This window comes from Alligator mississippiensis, chromosome 1 (assembly GCF_030867095.1).
Source record: "Alligator mississippiensis isolate rAllMis1 chromosome 1, rAllMis1, whole genome shotgun sequence".
NCBI lineage: Eukaryota > Metazoa > Chordata > Crocodylia > Alligatoridae > Alligator > Alligator mississippiensis.
Window position 1 is genome coordinate 101533053 of NC_081824.1, and position 19392 is coordinate 101552444.

The 19392-nt window shown below is 38.0% G+C and overlaps 1 protein-coding gene across 3 annotated transcripts in view; it reads left to right on the plus strand.

The window, feature by feature from the left end:
* LOC102562142 (calcium homeostasis modulator protein 5) overlaps positions 1–13693 on the plus strand; it is a 45646-nt gene extending 31953 nt beyond the window's left edge. Inside the window, exons 2-3 of one of the 3 annotated variants that reach the window (XM_019479531.2) lie at positions 10168–10272; positions 11538–13693. In XM_019479531.2, the coding sequence (XP_019335076.1) occupies positions 10168–10272; positions 11538–11954 (522 nt within the window). In that variant the 3' untranslated portion in view covers positions 11955–13693. Of the gene's footprint in view, positions 1–1981; positions 10273–11537 lie in introns of all 3 variants that reach the window. The other 2 variants (XM_059733133.1, XM_019479532.2) reach the window with 2 other exon arrangements.
* The last annotated feature ends 5699 nt before the right edge of the window (positions 13694–19392 follow it).

The window sequence follows — 19392 nt, forward strand, 5'->3', positions numbered from 1 at the left end:
AACCTGTATGGGCTTAAATTTGCAGAATCAGTCTCTTGATCCAAGATTCCTTTATTTGGGAATGTTATTCACTCATTTATTTTCTTTATTATTCACATAGAGAGGGATCATAGATAAGCTAAAGGGCTCAGGATCTCTGCTGTAAACAACATGAAGTTCCAAGCAGTACCACTCCTTTGAAACAACTTTCTTTCAGTTTTAAATAGTGGCTACAAGTGGGACAGATCAAACTGGCTGCTGGTTTTGCTGTTCACTTTTTGATGATGTACTAGATCAAGTTTGAAAAACTCAAGTTCACTTATGACCAGAGGCTGGTTTTTTTTGAGTAGTAAAAGACAAGTGTGCCAAGACATTATGCTGCCTAGTGCTCACTGAGCAAAACTGTGGACAGTTAAGTACTGGGAAGAGCGGCATCATATCAAAAACATCCATAAGAAAGCAGACAGTTTGATTTCAGTTTCTCACAGAACAATTAAATATTTAATCTGTATTTCTGGAAAAAAGTTGTTCAAGGATGTGATCTAAGAATAAACATCCTTGTATAAAGAACCATTGACTGACAAGCTCCTGAATTAAAGGCTAGAGTATTAGAGCAAGTTTCTGATATTTGGATTTTAATTCCTTATACTCCATAGTCAGAGAACTACTGAATAATTGATTACTTTGGTTTTCCTGACCTTTAATAGAACAGAATATATATTTTTTATGATCGTGCATTTTAAGGAATGCTTTAGGGATAATTTCACAAGACAAGCATTTAAAATGGAGATTGGAACTTCAGTATGAGTAATAACTTCATCAAAATGGTGAAGAGTAGAATAAACAGTAGAAAGACCATTTTGGCCCATGGAACTCCCACTAGATATCATGTATTATTTGATCAACTGCTTCTCTGCACTGGACAAGTCTTGGTCCCACTGGTGTCTCAATGATGTGTATTTGAGTTTTAAATTGTTTTAATGAGAAAACACTCTGGCTCAAAGGACCATTCGCTATCCTGAGAAGTTCCAGGGAACAGAAAAAATTAGGCTTTTCCCATTTCAACCTATGGAAGTAGCAATTTAAGATTTCTCCTTAGAACTAGGGAGGAGGGTTGGTCTCTGCTGACCTATTCACCATATCCTCAGGGGGGTACAGTCCACCATCAAGGACGTATGGTTGGCTCCTCAGCTGGTCTCTAGTATATCAGTCTGACCAAAACCATATGTCCCACAGAATAACTAGATTCATAGCCAAAACTGTTTTGTCTTCCCTGAAATGAGGGTAGAGTCTCACCTTGAGGATTCATGTTCTGGACCAGGACTGGACAAAAATTAACTCATATCACAGAAAAAAAAATAGAATGTTTCTATAGCAAGCAATGTGAAGCACATTTGGTAAGCAACTTAAAAAAAAAGAAGAAAAGCAAACATTTAAGTCACAGCATTAGCACATTTTAGGAGGGCTAATATTTTCATTGAAGCCACAGAAGTCCCATCAGTGAAACATTCATCCCCAGGTATATTGTTTTACTGAAATTTGGTTCTCACCAAATTTGGTTTTCATACTGAAAAACTACAACTATAAAAAACAATACAACACATCAGTAAAATAATAAAATAAACTAGTTATAACCCCAGGAACAATATTAGCTACATATTCAAATAAGCCTTACTATTTTGTAATTGTCTTGTCTTCTGTTCCCTGGCCGCGACATTTTGCTTGAACAATGATAAAGCGTCTGATCATCAATTTATATCTTTTTTGCTTTCAGCACCATTTTTTCTCCTTCTATCTCTGTATTTCTTTCTTCATTCTCCCTAAAGTTGTCTCTTCTTCTCTGTTCTCTCCTTTGCATTAGATCTGTTTACTGTTCTCTGTGATGCTGCTAATGCCCCTCCTATTCTCTACGTGCATTAAACCTTTCAGGAGAAATCTTACTGGCAACAAATCTGCCTCTGTGCACAGCCACCTAAATAGGCGTTGCAATCTATTCTTACAGATGGAATCAAAGATGTTACAAACAGAAGAACGTCACCGGGTGAAATCAGGCCAAGTAATAGCAGGAAATTTGAAGTTCTTATGACTTAAGAGAAAACAGAGTCATTCTGTTGTGCATGCCAGGTTTTTTGCTTATGGAAATAAACAAAGGTCAACACGGCAAAGAATAGACACACAAATACAAGACATGATGAACAAGGTGATCATTCATTCATTTTTATTCTTTTGCATGTTAAAGGTAAGGACATGCAGATTATGATAGCTTCTGCTGGGACAGAATGTCTAAGCAGAGAGGAGATGCAGGAGTGCAAGTTGTGTAAACTTATGGTTTCTCTGAAACCTCAATGCCAGCTGTACAGCTCTTAGAATGGGCAACTCTGCCCAAGACTCCCACAGGATGAACTAGTTGAATGCAACTTCTACACAACTTCTGCTGATGGTCTTCCCTTGACACTAGCAGTATAACTGACATCCTCCATTTCCTAACAGAACCCCTGGGCAGAGCACAACAGTGCAACTAGAACACCCCACACAGCGCCACATTCAACTTCATCCTAAGGCTTGTCAACATAGAAGTGGGTGCTTCCCTATTCCAATAGAGGTGGATTTAACCCACTCTGTCAACTTAGTATAGGCTCAGTCCCAGGCCCTAACTACTAGGCCACAGAGGTCACACACCAAAAATGGAATGTACTCTCTCAACCCTCCACCTCTCAATTAATCTTGAATACTTGTCTGCATAATGGCACAAGTACAGCAAGAGCAGAGGAAAAGTTCTATGTCTCTAGCCTTGTTCTAGGCATCATACCCTGAATCTGCTGACCTTAATCTTTGCTAAGTGTGCTTCCTGTTTTGGATCTCATTGTGAAACAGCCAGTTATTCCCATGGACTCTATATGGAAGCTAGATACCTCAGATAACATTTCACTCCTAACATTTCACAGAAATTAGACTGTGTAGGACCTATCTTCAAATAGACTTTTATTGCATTTTCAAAAGTGGTTAGGGGGTCTAACTCCTTTTGTGGGAGAAAAAAAATTTTTTTTTAATAAATAAAAGGTTATTTCACATATATTTTTATTTGATATAGGTTTTACCATGTTTAATTCCTGCATACTGCTATAGGAATTTTAGGAGTATCAGAGTAGCGAACATCTACTCTTTCCTGCATTATTTTGCCATGGTTCTTTCTCCATCTTAGGCTATACAAACAATACAGCATGAATGTATTTGGTTCATCTGACAGGCTTGAGCAAGGAAAGCCCCAATAGCTGGAATACTTAAGCCCATTTTTAAGTTTGAGTATGACTGAATTTAGTGGGTCTACTCATGTCCTTAAAATAAAGGATAGGCTTGTATGGTTTACTAGATTGAAGTTTAATTTTTTAAAGAAAAACATTCAATTTTATTTAAACTCAGCAAAGTTAACAATGTGTTAAAAGAACCACATTCATTTTATGCATTTCAAGTTTCCTCTTGTCCCCTCATCTTTTATGCAGACTGTTGGTTGATTACAATGGATAGACAGCATTAAGCAAAAACAACATCTAAAATGTTTAGCCGCAAAGCAGATTCTGGACAGCAAGTTCCTTATCTGGACGGCAATATTCTGAATTATTTTTAGGAACTATGGACAAGGTACGATACTACTACTAAGGATGTGTATACAAAATGCCGATATTCAAACTCATATGTTTGATTAATTTAGTAAGTTAATTGTTTAGTTAGTTAGAGCATGGTGTTACTAACACCTAGGTCATTCAATCCCTGGTTGGACTAGAAGTGATCCAGCCTTACTTCTCTATGAAAAATCTGTGTTCTCTGTATCTGCTGCAAAACCTGCATTTAATATATTGTACACATTTAATATTATAAACACACACACTTTAGCATCTTGTAAGTCTGTTATAGTACTACACCTAAATGTTCAGAATGTTGAACTATAGTGTAAAATTGTAATGACAATAATCTCTGTGTGCACATACACACAACAATAAATAGGAGAGCAACATTTACTAGGGCATTGCACTCCATTGCTGGGAAGATCCTCACCCACATTCTCCTCAATAGACTCATTCCCTGTAACAAGTGCTCATCCTGGAGGCGGTCATGACACGCCCTGGGAGCTACTCAGCACTTGCCACCCTGTCTGTCCTTGGACACTCCCTTTCTTAGTTGCCACACCTTGGTTTTATCACCTTTTATAAAAGGAAGTCTGCCCAAGCCCAAGACCGATCTTATTGTTATGACCACAGGTGTTCATGGTCATTGCCTTAAGAACTCATTGCATACCTGGATATATCAGAAACACCTGAAAGCCTCATAATGTTATCGTTGGCAATGTCTTCAGAAAATCCTTCATATCAGTCGGAAGGACAGAATAACAAATGCCAGCATTCTGGCTCAGGTAGACACCACCAGCATCAAATCCATTTATGCAACACCAGTTCCATTGAATAGGACAAATCATAAAGATCCCTGACAGCCAGCTCCTGAAACAGGTCCTATACTCCCCACTTGCCAATGGTCACCAGTCTAAAGGTGAAAAAAAAGAGAGATTAAAGGACACTTTGAAGGCCAAGCTAAAGAAATCCAATATCAATATCTATACCTGTGAGACTCAAGAACTGAATGATTCCCCAAGGGTGCCATGTACATCAAGGAATTGATCATGTTGTGCATATTGCTTCACTCTGGAAGCCAACAGATGAGAGAAACAAAGAGAAAGACTTGTGACCTAACATCACCCAGATCCACTCTTTTCTCCTAGAACTGTTTACCACGTCTACAGTTGAACATGCAGACCTCAGGTTGGCCTCTTAAGTCATCTCTGGACTCATTGATGACTTCCTTATTTACCAGAAAACTGTGATTCTTGTATCAAGAGACTGCAGCTGCTGACAATGATAGAACAGATGAACCACAGAAACAAAGGATATACAGGTCCTTTAGCACTACAGGCATAGTGGTTTTGGGATGACTTGGCTGATCTTGATGCTGCGACTGAGATATGAAGCAGCAAGAGGAGGATTACTAAGGTCCAATCCTGCCAGTGTTTTTTGGCACTTATACCAGATCTGCTATTAGATTTTAACTCATCACTGGATTCCATCTTAAAATAGCATTATACCTAATTTTTTCTGAAAGAATTTTGTTTTTATCCTATGAAGGAGAAATATATTTGTGATTTATTGAGGGTAGGAACAATTAATCTATTTACAGAAGAAACAGGTGAAGGTAATGATAGAAGTAATCAAAACATAGAAATAAGCATTTACTTGTTAGCAGAAAGTATAGAACTAGACTATGCAAAACAGAAGTCACCTTACCAGCTTGCATATGGCACAAAATCATTACCTGGTGCTGGAGAGCATATGATGCTTACTGCCATCACCAAAAGCATGTATGATTGGTTTGTGGTTTTTCATCACAATTGCCTTTTAGAACTAATGTAAATAGAAACACTGCAGATGAGTACATGATTGCCAAGTATATATCAGATAAATATCCATTCATACATAAAAACTTTTCAGAAAATTATTTCTTTTTCAAAAGTAGAAGCCCATCCTACTTTTGAATTGAATTTTCCTCAGTTTTTTCCTCTTATTATTGGTCACAAGATCAAACGAACACTTCCATTACAAGACAACAAACCTCAAAAAGATTGATTTTTATTTTAAAAGCTAATCTTAAAAATGATCCTCAGGATAGTTTAGGCTGAAATGAAATCAGGATACAACACTTAAGGCTCTCATGAATGAACATGATTGTAAATGTCTGGATATAAATTAAAGGACTAACAACTTCAGTATACATTGCTTATCCTGCAACTAGGCAAGAGAAAAAAAGTAAACCTGAGTAATAATGCAAGAGTATCTCTAATTTGTTTGAAAAATATAGTCAAGTTTTAAAATATATTGAAAATAGATTATGCAGTAGTGAATTCTGTTTATGAATGATCTCCAAAACATAGCAAGAGATAAAACAAGCAAAGTGGAAATGTCAATAGGCTAAGAATTAAAGAACTCAGGTGACGGTAATAGATAAATAGAGCCTTTCATATCCAGACAGCAAGCTTGTATCCAGCTTATGTTGTTAATGATCTGTCTGAAATAAGCTGGCAGTTCTTAGGAAACAAGTGAATGAAAATTGCTTCTGTAATTGCTCCATTACTGTTGCTGACTCTGTAGAGAGGATGGTGTATACCTTGCATGTGGTTTCCCTACACCAGGATTGAGCAATTTGGACCTGCAGTGAGTAAGTTGGCATAGACACAATATATTAACTACCATATAGCAGAATTGTGGTATCTAAAGTGGGAATCGTGTGACACTTAGGCAATTAAGTCAGTCCAAAATTATGATCCTCAGCTGCCTGTTAACCTAGGAAGCAGTTCAGTTTGCCACCTCAGTGCTTGCCAGTACACAGACTAATAAGATTGCATTCCTCACAAAATGCAGTACCTGTTAAGGAAACAGCCTGGTGGGTAGCGCACTCATCCATGATGGTGAAAGTTTATTTCCCTCTTTTGAATGTTACTTTTTATTTTATGTGATACAGTCCCTGGATAAAATGGAGGAGCAAGCCAGAGACCAGGAATTGCACTCCAGATTTTCCCACTCCTAGCTTGGTACCCTCACTGAGATGGATGCTCTTGTGCTGTCTTTCTGGCTTATAGGATTTTGAATTATTTTCTTTACAGTAGCAGAGGATACTACATACACACATAATGAGACTAGCTTATTCCCCGGCAAATAAATCATTCTTCTGGGAGTTGGGAAAAATGGATTGGAGTTCTTTCAGATAAAAGAACCCATGCCTCCAGTTTTCCCGATGAATGCTCTAACTACTAGACTTTTATACAAAAGGCACAGGCACCACTTTTTCATCCTAGTGAATCCTGTTCAGTTTTTTGAAAGAAAGATCATAGACACTTATCTTCAGAGGAGAATTGCAACCAGTGGATTCTACTGGGGTGCAGGCACCACCCTACAACCCTGAAAAGTGGAATCTAAGACTTGAGTTTGTCTTCAACTTTCCTGTTAGTTAGCTAGGAGTCTCTCTGCTGATCGTTTTCTTTCCTGATACTGCTACCGAGAACATCATTCTGAACCCACCCCCCGCCCATATTCAATGTAGGGAACATACTGGGTTCTAGATTCCACTCCAGAAGCCTGGTTCTGTGGTGTCTAAGACCTTTATTGGATCTTGCTCTATAAATCACTCCAGAATAAGATAATCCAGCAGCATTATTTACAGAAAAGCATGAAAGGACATTTAAAAAACCAACGTAAAAAACTTGTAGTGCAAAGTCATTTTATTGATTGTACAAATTGCATCGTTCAACAGTCCTAGTCTTTCTATCAATAAGTCAGTGACGCATGCCTCTTCACTTTCACATCTAATGAATTTTTGAGTAAAAGAACAAAGGCTTGGGTAAGTCTGCCTCGCCTAAGACAGAAGACAAACAAAGACAAAAGCACATGTACAACAAGAAATGAGCTGGAATCAACCAAAGGTTTTAAAGTGGACAGCTTAATGGAAAACAGTAATTTTCAAGAGCTCAATAGAGCTCTTGGAAAAACAATACAGAAGCCAGAGAGATTTAATCTTCTTTTAGTCAGAAGGGTAGAAAAGCCCTGTAGAAATGTAATGCAATTACTAGATCAATTGTGCTTTACTTTAGAAAAAGGAAAAAATATTGTGATATTGGGTGAAAATAATACTTCAAAAAACACTACTAGCGTGTTTTGTAAATGGTTTTAAAGCTGTATTTGTGTATTGGCTAGTGCTGTTCTGAGTATATGACAGTCTTAGTATTTACAACAGGGACTAGCAACAGGAAAGTGCTCTGAAATATTTCAGTGTCTTTTTGTACCACCAGTAACTGTCATCAATGCAGTTGCATTGCTGTTGTTTTTGGATCCAAGTGGCTAGGACACATTCTTAGGCTCTGATCCTAGAATAAGATATTCTGGGGTCCACCTATACTCAATGCATTGTAGAAATGAGGCTTAGAATGATAAGCATTTCAAGGTAGGACCCATATCCTTGTACATTTGTAGGGCAGCTACTTTAAAGGGTAGATGAAGGCCACTATCTTGATTGGAAGATCTACACTATATCTAGGCACTACAATTATGGCTGCTTCTTTCAGCTGCAAGTTATCTCCTACACTCATCTTCCAAGTACGCAATCTAAAGCCCCAGTCCTGAAAAGACTCACACATGTTGGTCAGCAGGGCTGGTCATATGTCTAAAATGAAATGTGTGAACAAGTATTTGCAAGATCAGCAGCAAAATCTCCCTAAGTGGGGCCTGCAACATAGTGGACAGGGTACTGGAGTGGGAGGCAGGAATACCTAGTTTTATCAGAATCTATACCACTCAGTGTGCCTTGATAAAATCTCTTGGACTGAAATTTTGAAAAGCAGCCTCTGATTAGCTCTAATTGACAGAAGTGCTGAGCACCAACATCTGCTAGAGTCAATAGGAACTTTTCCTCTTGAAAAATGGTTGTGGATAGTTGAAGTTAGGTATATAAAAGTTAGAACCTTTCCTAACTTTTGGAAAGATTAACTCCAAATGCCCCAACTCTTATTTTCCATCTATAAAGTGATACTAGTTGAAAAGCAATAGATTAAAAGTTTGGAACATATGTTAATTATCATTAGAATGAACCAGGCTTGTCATGAAAATGAATCAGATATACAAAAAAAAAAAAAAGGAAAAAAAAAAGCCCTTTAAAATCTCTCTTAAAAAGAAGATAAAGTCAGCATTTGACACTTCCTGAGAACCAAATGTGTCCATTCTTAACTACATAAAACCTTGATAAAAAATTCTGGGCACCCTCCTTCTTTCACTTTCTGTACCTTAGTTACAACTCAAGTAGCATCCTAACCAAAATGACATCCCAGCTATACAGCTGGTCCAATAAAAGATATCATCATAAGAATACTTGCATCTCTATCACCAGAATTTCCTTCATACTTTATTTAGGCACCAGAGCTGATGTTAAATAGAATTTTCATTTTAGAGTTCCAAAGCTTGTTGTTACTGTTATTTCATGTCTTTTAGCTGAATTAAAATGTTATTTTAAGGTATTTTCATATAATATTGGTAATTCACCTTACCAGCCCTTTCTGTAATTTAAAAGAGGCTTAGGAGTAAGCAGGCCTCACTATTTAATTTTATTTTGTTACAATCTAAGATCTTCATTAGGCATCAGCTGCTGCCCTGTGATAACCAGTGCTTCCTTTTCTCCCATCAATTGGAAAACATAGATGACCAATTAATTGCAATAGGGAAGTCAATATTTTGACAGCATTTCATGTCCTGCAAAAGGCAGATAGAATCTATTAACAAATTCTGTTAATTAACAAGGGACAGACAAATCTCCTGATTTAGTAATTGTTTAAAAGCTAAATATTTGTTCCAGGATAAGTGAGTTTATTTGATGAGTTAGTTAAAACACATGATTGGGTATCTGTGAACAGCTACAATAAGATACTAAGCAGTCAGCTTGCTTTTGTGGAGTAAAATCAGAGTTTGCTTTAGAGAGACAGGAATAGTTTAGATAAAGTAGAGGGCATTTTGTTTATTTGTTTTGAATTTTTTTGTTACTGTTTGCTGGGGTCGTCTACATTGCAGAAATTGATGCTAATTAAATCTAGCCAAGTACTAATATTGTATTAAGCCAGAAGTTAGAAAGAGTTGGTAATGAATGAGAATTAAAATGAGTTATCTTACCTATGTATTAACCTTTCTGAAAGGGAAAGAAGTGATTGTTGCAAATGCAGTCATAGCCATCTTGACAATTGGTGGGCAGCAACTCTTCTCCTTTTTTACATTTAGCTGCCCCTGTCATGTTGGGCAGAATCTCATTTATGGTTTAGCTTTCCTAGGAGTCCCTGCACTGATTCTTCTGATTGTTGGATATGCATTGAATAATCAGACTTGGAGGCTAGTTACAGGCAAACGCTCTTCCTTTCAAGAACTGAGTGCACGTAACAGCTTATTGCAATGCAAGCTTATCTGTCTTGTCTTCTGTAATGTCACGGGGAGAGCACTAGTTGCTCCAGTAACATGGCTAGCGGTCACCCTGCTGAATGGGTCCTATTATGTTTGTGCAATGAGCGAGTTTGTCTCAGTGAATCATTACAAAGCTTTCATCAATATCACTACTAAGGAACACAAGAAGATCCTGGCTGCCTTTCCATGTAGCCACTTAGTTCCTCCAGAGCTGAGCCGGGCAAAAGATGAAGCGATTCTTCTTCTTAAGTACCAGTCGCAGGTGAGCAACCAACATTCTTTTGTCATTGAAACTGTCATGTACAACTATAATGGTGCAGATTAAATTGTATTTAATAGATGAAATACTAGGAAAAAATATACTAATTGAATTTACAGTTAGGTCTTTTAATGTATGTGGATGTCTACTTCCTTGTGACAGAACAAAGCATTTATTGTATGAATTGATCTGTTTTGTAGGCCTTACTTGCTTATGAGCAGTCTCAAAATATGAGCTAGATAGAATGTTTGAATCTCATAGTGCCCTTTGGCATGTAAAGCACTTGGATACCATTTCTGATGCAGAACATTATCATTCCCTGTCCTGCACCATTTACCCTCTCTCTGTACCTCCATTTTCTTATCTGCAAAATGGGGATGATGGCTACCCAACTTATGGGGAATAATGTAAGGTTCAGTGCTTGCAAAGGACAATTGAGATGGTCAAAACAAAGATAGCATGGTGCATATTAGCAACAAGACTTTTAAAGATGTTATTCTTATAAATACGTTAGTACCATCTTAAATATGAGAACTTTTGATAATGCTCTGTCATGCTTGATGGGTGTTCTGTCAGTTCTCCACAGTCTTAAAATTTTCATTTGATGTGGAAGAAAAAGTAGAACTGCTTGAAAAACAGGGAGGATGTTCTAAATCCTCTGTTCTTTATTGGAACCCTAAAGAAAAATGGCTACAAAATTGTTTCTCTGATCCTATCATTCACAACTTAATAAGGCTATTTGTTAAGCAAGCTTCTTACTGAAGGCTAGATTCAGTCCTGCGAGGTGCTGATATCCAGCAAAACACCATAGTAAGTGTGTGGTTTAAGTAGGTGTGGGATTTTATTTGCTTCAGTGGGACTATATATATATGCTTAATGCTTTCTTGGATTGAGTTTACATCCTTTGCATGTTCCAGGACTAAGCCCTGGTGGAAGAAACATGACTGAAAAACTGAGTTGGCTACTCTGAGAAAAATGAAACCGACTTGAATAATTACTGTGTCATTACACATACATCATAAACAATGCAGATCCAGTATTTTTCCCCCCCCGTCTTTCTATCACTGTTTAGTATAATGTGTATAGATTCCACTCTAGGGACCAGGCGCTTTAGTCAAGTATTGAAGCATCCACATCTTTTGGATCTAGCCCTTATCTAACAGAATGTGTCCCTGAGTAATTTTAGCTTCAGGAAATCCCCATTCAGAGTCAAGGGGTTAGTAAGACACCCTTGCTTCACTAGTTACTATCAAACTTCTCTTTCTCAGGTGGCTGGCTGGTTCCTGATTGCAGGGGTAGCCATTACTGTCTTCCTGTCCTATTGTCTGGCAAGATGTCTCTCTCCACTCAGCTTCTTGCACCTCAAGTACTGGGCTAGTTATGTCCGTAATGAGCAAAAACTCTTTGAAGAAGCAGCAGACCTGCACTCAAGGCTCTATGCCACACAACACATCAAGAAGTTCTTTGGTTTGGTCCCAGGGAGCAAGGATTTGAGGGAAATCCGTATCCCTTCCTGTAAAGACTGGCGATCCATTTCAGGTGTTGCTGTCCTAAGAATCGTAGATGAAGAACATTATGACTACAGCCTCCTTCATGACTGGGCAGTCAACAGCTCCACAAATGGAAAATATTTTAAGATTGAAGAATCTAGCTCTAAGAACTCTGAGCCTCCACCATCAACTTAAAGAAAATATGAATGTCTTTTTAATTTTACATGAACTCCAGGTCATCTCAAAGCAGGGGAGTTCCTAGTTTCCTCATCTTGCTCTTTACAGTAGCACATGCAGGTGCATTTGCTGTTGAATCTTGACTACATGGTCTGCTTTTAAGAGTGCTCTTTCATATACTGGTCCTCTTGAGGACACCCTCGTGATGGGGCATGATACTATACACTTGAGATTTGAAAAGCTTCGGTGATCTCACTCGATGCTGTAAAAGAAGCCGAGGGCAGTGGAAAATGCGAACTGAAAAGCAGTATATTCCACCACTTTCTCACTATTTCTTTTTTTTAAATGTGTTTACTTTTAATCCTGATCTATCATTGTCCTAGTGATGACTAACTAAACAGGATCTCTCTCTTCTCCTTCCTCCCATATAAAAAGGAGAGATAGCTAACTGTCCTATACCAGTGACTCAAAATGGCAAATATTCTTTCCTCATCTACATTGCATGTCACTCATAAAATACAACACAATGTTAAGTACAAGCTTAAGTGTATAATAATGTGCAGCTATGGATATTGTTACTGGAGACTTTTACAGAAAGCTTGTTGGTCACAGACTGAAATCTTATACTACTGACTAAAGACTTTTTCATTTATACTAAATGGAGACTGCTAAAACTGGACTGAATAGGAGAGGGGCCATATACTTTACTAACCCACTGCATTAACACTTTACATCTGAATTAAAGTGTTGTCTCTGATCAAAAATGAATAGTTCAGCTTTATCCTTTTATGCACACTTCTATGCTTCTCACTTCCACATGTATTAACTCACTGAATAATGAAATAAGGAGAAACTTTTCCTAAATACTGTATTTTTATGTATGTTCCTCTCTTCCCCCTTTCTGTGACAGTTGGTTTTGTGTTGTTTCCCCGGTGGTTTTGTACTAATAAAAACAAAAAAGGGACTGATTACTTGAAATTTGTCTTTCATGTCATAACATTTACTGGATGCAATGAAAGAAGGATGCTACTTGTTGATGCACAGAACTTGTTATAGATGGGGTAGTTTAATGTGTAGTAAGCTTTGTTATGAATTGTTCACCAACCACTTTGTATTAACTTATCTGTAAATTCTTATCTTGAAGGACTAGTCCCTTTTGAAAGATAGCTTGCTCTTGACACATACCAGACATAGAACTGAGGGAGGACAGCGGTGACCTGCACAGCAGGCCTTGGTGCTGACTTGGTGGAGGAGGATTGCAAAAATAGCTGCTGGTATCATTGGTGCTTCACAACCAGTGGCATCCTGTGCACTGCTATTGCTTAGGGTGGGGAGTTAGTGCAGCATTGGTAAGTAAGAGACATGCTTTAGGAGGAAAGTGGAGCATGCCTGGTTGTGGGGGAGACTTGTTTGCTTTTATTCTGTAAGTAACCAAAAGGAGGTGGCTGTGCAGTAAGATTTTGTGCATCAAATGTAATTAAAAAGAAAGCAGTACTTTCAAGATAACACTTTTTTCAAATCTGGATGAAGAGGTGTGTTTCTTTTAGTTTTTTTCCATTTCCAAGAATTTAGTAGTATAAATGCATGTGTCAATTTCCATGAATTTGCGAATCACTGTCCCACGCTATATTAGGAAAAGTTACCTTGACCAATCTAGAAGAGACTTGTTTAAATTTTGTTTAACTTTTAAAGTGCAATTCTTTGTTTTTCCATTTTCAATGAGCTTGGACAATAAAAGCTGATGGGATTCAACTTCATTTCTCCCATGCATTTTATTTTCAAATGATAAACTTAAGTACTTAAAAGAAAGCTTTGGATGTGATGGTTTTAATTATATATATATAATTTTAAATTCATGATTCTTGCATCTTAAAATTTGATGTTTATATACCCTAAATCAAACTGCCTCCCTGAAAGCACTCTTCCCTCCTAAACATAAAGTAAAAACCTTTTTGAAGATTTGCTTTCAATGCAACTTGATATTTCTGGAATTGGGAATTTGCTTATAAATAATAATGACTACTATATAAAGGATATTGTGTAACTTGTGATGTGAAACCTAGAGGCTTGTATCTCAAGACAGCATGCCATAGCTAGCAAAAAAAGAAATTAGCTGGTTTGAAATATTGTACTTTGTCTAAGTATATTAAGACTAGCACAGAATGAGGCACAGCTTTCAAAAGAAATTGTGACTATAAGAAATCAATAAGTTGGCACTCAGTGAAATAACCATGTTGTCTGAACCCTGAGTCATCTCCTCCAAAATCAATTTATGCTTCTAGCTTGCTCACTTTGGAGCTCAAATAGTCCATTTTACTTCTATTCTAAAAGCAGCTATTGCTAATGGCTGGTAAAAACAGGCAGAGGTAGCTGTGCTGACCCTAATCCTAGCAAAATGGCTTATTCTAAAACCATTCTAGGTATACTATCTCATCTCTGACTTGTTCCCACAATTCTAAAATTTTAAGTATGGTTTGCCTTAAACCAGGTAATTCACAGCTGATGCTCTATATTTTGGTCTTGGCTCAGCTCATCACAGACATCAGTTCATCTCCCAGGGCAGTCTGTTTTGTGTGTGGCAAATCCTCTGCTCCGGTCACCCCACCCCCTTTTCCTCCCTGAAGAGCTCTGGCTTAACAATTGATAGGAGCTGCTATCTGGTAATAAGACCCCTGCCCACTCCAAATCATGCATTATTTTGGGTAATCAGCTGTGAAACCTGTTTCCCCAAAATACTGCTTTTTAAGGAAAATATAGTATGTTCAATTGGAATGAATAAAAAGCAATCCCCAGATCACACAATGTTTTGGTGAAATGCCTATTCATGATGTTCCTAATGATGTTCATGACAACAGAGAGGGTAGTCCTTTTTTGTATTTAAAAGTAGTTTCATGACGGTGCTTCATTTTAAATAATTATCCATTGTTATGGGGTGGGAGTGTAAATGATTAATTGAATTTGAATACTGCCTTATTTTGGACCAATTTAAAGGTGAGAGCCTATTTTGCGTGCTGTGGGGAAAAGTGTTCTAGGGTGGCTCTGAGACTGGCATTCAGATTCCTGTAACATTTTGTGTGATAGTTCAAATTTTCCTCCCTTCTTCTTCCCTTAATTTCAGCCTTGCCTGGGCAGAACATCAGCTGATAAAGGATAAGATTTGCTGTTTTTACAAACACTGGAGAGTAAACTCTAGGGAGGAAGAAGAATTATTTAAGAGGAAATTCTAGCACAAGGACAACTAAGTATAACCTGGCTGTAGATACATTTTAAATTGGAAGATTGCGGAGGGGTCTTTTTGTTTGTGTTTTCTTTTTGCCTTCCAACCATCAGAATTTGGCACTGGATTTATGACCCAGATACCTTGTTCCAGGCAGACCCAAACCCTCACACTGACCATGACCTCTCCATTTGATAATAGGTAAATTTTATTGATACAAAGTGATAGCAGGTAAGAATAATACAAGCAATTCTATATCTACCAGTATGTCTGGCCAGGACATGAGCTTCACTCAGAGGTTCTCTCTTAAATGTCAGATGTCAGCAGTCGGGAACTGAGCCCCTCTTCTCCCCTCTCCTGCTCCCCAGTGGGGTGGATGACAGGCTGGCGCTATGCCCTCTGTCCACAGTGCCTTAGGTTCCTCTCTCGGGGACCCTTTATGGCTCTGAAATCCCTTTTGTATTCTTTCTCCATCCTGATGACTCTTCATCCATGGACATTGTTGATTGGTCTTTCTATAGTTGTCATACTGTCCACTTCTCTTCTGTCAGCATATTCCTTTATTTCAGAAGCCCATCGCATGCACGCATCCTAATTTGGTCTTTCCTGGTCTTCTCCGAATATGGTCTGTTCCCCAGAACCGGAGAGCTCAAGGGCTCTGTGCTTAGGCACTGGGAGCTGGAGCCACCCTATCTCATATTATGGAACAGCATGGCACATGCCTACAATTTCCCAGCCTGTGTGTCTGTCCCTGTCTGCCTTGAAGACTTTGAAACTGTGAGACAACCAGGCTTTTAGAAATCAATTAACCCTTGGTGTTGCCTTGGACCATTATTCTAATGCATATCTACTTTACCTACAAGCCAATGCATATCTACTTTACTTAAAAAAAAAAAAAAACAAAAAAAAAAAAAAAAAAAAAAACAACCCTCTAAATACCATTTTCTAGCCATCACAGAAGAGCAAAGTTCTGGAACAACCTCCTGACGTGGTTATTTTGCCCCTAAACTTCTAACTAGTATGAAGATGGGACTTATGTTTGTAGTTGCATGTGACTGGAAGGGACCTCTTAAATCTACCTCACTGGGCATATCCCCATATGCAGGGGCATATGTTTACCACGGCACAAATAATATAGATCTGTGCCTCTGCTTTGTTGCCCAGGGTATGCCCCTGCAAGCATGCTCCAGTGCATGCCAAATTATCCTGGTGAGGTAGGCTGGTTGGGGCCAGCAACTGTGCTGTCCCAGCAGCCTTACCTGGGGTCCTAGGGACCTGGGGTAGCACTGGTGCTGATCTGGTTGCATGGAGTCTTGCTAGCACCCAGAGCATAGCTCTGGATAGTCAGGCTCTGTTTCTAGTGGCAAGCGTTGCTGCTGCATGCACGGCGCTTCTTTTTTGCAGTATTTTTCTTGACAATCTCCTGGTGTCAAATTTTGGTGCTGTGCTGTAAATTAGCAGTGCAGCGAATGGTTGCACATACACCACATACAGTTTGCATTGTCTCGAATAGCTCTGAGGCACTGAAAACTTCACGTGCATGTTTGTCTGGATGTGCCCTTTGTGCCTTTAGGATAACTTCTAAAGAGGAGGTCCTATGACTGGGGTCTGATACCATCTTAGCCCCTATAAAGTTTTTGTTTGAAGAGTGTTAGCTCGAACGTGAAACTGCTGTCTGCCTGCTACCAAAGGCCTGTCCTAATGCTGCTCTCTCTCCAGATAAAAGCATTGTTCAGCCACTGTGGTATGTATAAAGCAGTGAATCTCAGCCAGGGTGCTGTGGCATCTTAGGGTGCTGTAAGATCTTTTGAAAGATGTCTTAAGGTGTGAGACAATGAGCATAAAAGCACAAGCTCAGGCTTATCCCTGCTCGATTTCCCCCACTGCCTGGGCCCTCTGCAAGGAGGTAAGCACTGTAATATATGTGTTCATTTGTGAAACTGGATGGCACTCAACTCACAAGTTATGGAGGGGTGCCTTGAGTGCAAAAAGGTGAGAACTACTAATGTAGAGTTCAGGGGTAGTAGTGCTTGCTGCACCCTGTCTGAAATGCCTGGCTACCTTAAGTGGCTTCCCACTTTATTGACTGGTTTATGGAAGTATCTTTAGATACCTAGTTCTTCCCATACACTTGTAAGTGGAGCATCAATGCTTACTTCTAGAAGAGGTCCCAATAGGTAACAGGCTCCCTAGGGATTTATCATTGTAACACTGAGCACAGCAACACCTAAATACCTCCAAAAAACTAGTTGCTTGTTCTGTGCTTGGTAGTTTGCCTCTGCAGCCTTAGAAATGGTTCCTAATTGAATTCTTTTTTAAATTAACTTGAATTAACTTAATTTTAAATTAAATTAAAATAAAATAAATTAAATTTTGAATAAAATTTTAAATTAACCTGAATCCTGCAAAGAAGTTTAAAGCTAACTTAAAACACTCAAGGGGAATCTTTACATGTGTTTTGGGATGTGGCACTGGGCGCTTTAATTAGCAAGAAGACTTCCTATTTATTTTAATTAAGAAAATATGCCATAAATCTGTTTGGGAGCAGGGCCTCACACTTGTGTTCTCATTCATGAGTTTGGTACATAGGTTAAAATTACTACGTGTGTGTATATAAGCACCAGTCAGAAACCTATGGACTCTAGTGGTAAAAAATATACATTGAGAAATGCAAAAAGCGGGCCTTACTATTACAACTTTCACCTGTAATTAAGCAACTTCCTTCACCCCACCAATACTATTGAAATTCTACTTAATGGAAGGCCTCAAATAATCCACTAATAAGAAAAATAAAACTTTTGTAATTGTACTGCTGCCTGAAGCTTGCAGATCTCTTCATAAGCCTCAGTTAAAGGGATACCAAATTGAAATAATTTATTTATTTATGAAATTACTTTACAATTTTTCTCAAGTACATCTAGGATTTCTTAACTGAAGATTAGTAAGGAAACCTTCCTTTGTTTTGTGCCTTTGACAGTAATTTGTTTATTGTCATTTTTATTGTTTCCATGCTGTCCTCTTAAACAGTAAACTTCTTAATGGAAGAAGAAGAAAAATTAAAACTGAGGTAAGTGTAGTGGTTTGCCACAAAATTTTAGTGTGGGAAATATTGGCAGTAAGAGAGATGCAGTACCGCTTTTATTTTTAAATTGATGGTGTCCTTCTAAATATCATTGCTTTGATGAAAGAACCAAGACTTATGTCAGCTGAAAGTTGAATAAGCCAAAGGAGAGAGAGGTGGTCTCCACATTTAAAAATATATATATTTTTTGTTTTTCTTTATGTGCACAATGGTATAAGAGAACATAGAGATTACATCGGCATATGAGGAACATGAAAAGTCTTGCAGAAAACTTGGAGGGCTGTATTGATATTTTGCTAGCTTTCTGCAATTATGTACCCCAGCATCACTCATATAGCCAACAAAAATGATTTTGAAAGCTTTCAGTTCCAATTATCTAATTGCTTTTAATAGTACAGGGCCATTTCTTACCTTAAGTTATTCTATGCAGAACATCAGTGTTGTCCATCCTACTCCCAATAATTTGTCCATATTCTCTAATAGTTCTTGCCAAAAGTTGCACCCTCTCATGCAGAATTAAATGCACTTCCTTCCATAGTGTTAATAGTAGAATCAGTTTGTGATAGAATTGAGTTTGATAAAAGTTTGGAAGTTGGCCTGGTAATGGTTTGTTTTGATTAAAAAATGGAGCCACTTTTAAGAAATTCTACATTGGGGTTTATGATGTAGAATTCATATATCTGCCAAACCAAATTACCAATGAATAAACAAGTGTTCGAGTTTTGCTATTTTATCAAACCTCGTTTGTATGTACAATTTTCTTCCTTCTTCCCTCTGTCCCTGTCTCCATCTTTGAATGAATTCATTCATTCCTGATTCAGGAATAATTATGGCATAACACTTATAATATTATGCTGCAAACATGTATTTTGTATATTTGCAGATATTATATTCTATATTTGACTTGTCAGGTGTATGTATGTTCACCACTACAATGACACAGACCTGTATATTGCAGAGGCTTGTCTTTTGACATCTGCATGACTCCAGACTTGTTTGCACCCACATTTGACAAGTAGTCTAACAAATACTCTGCTCCTTCATGTGGAGTTGTCTGTAAAGGTTATCAATTTTAAACTATTTTAAAGATACATTGGTGTAGCCGTTTTGCCTACTCAAATATTTTGTTTGAAATGTTAAGAGTTTTTAACATTATA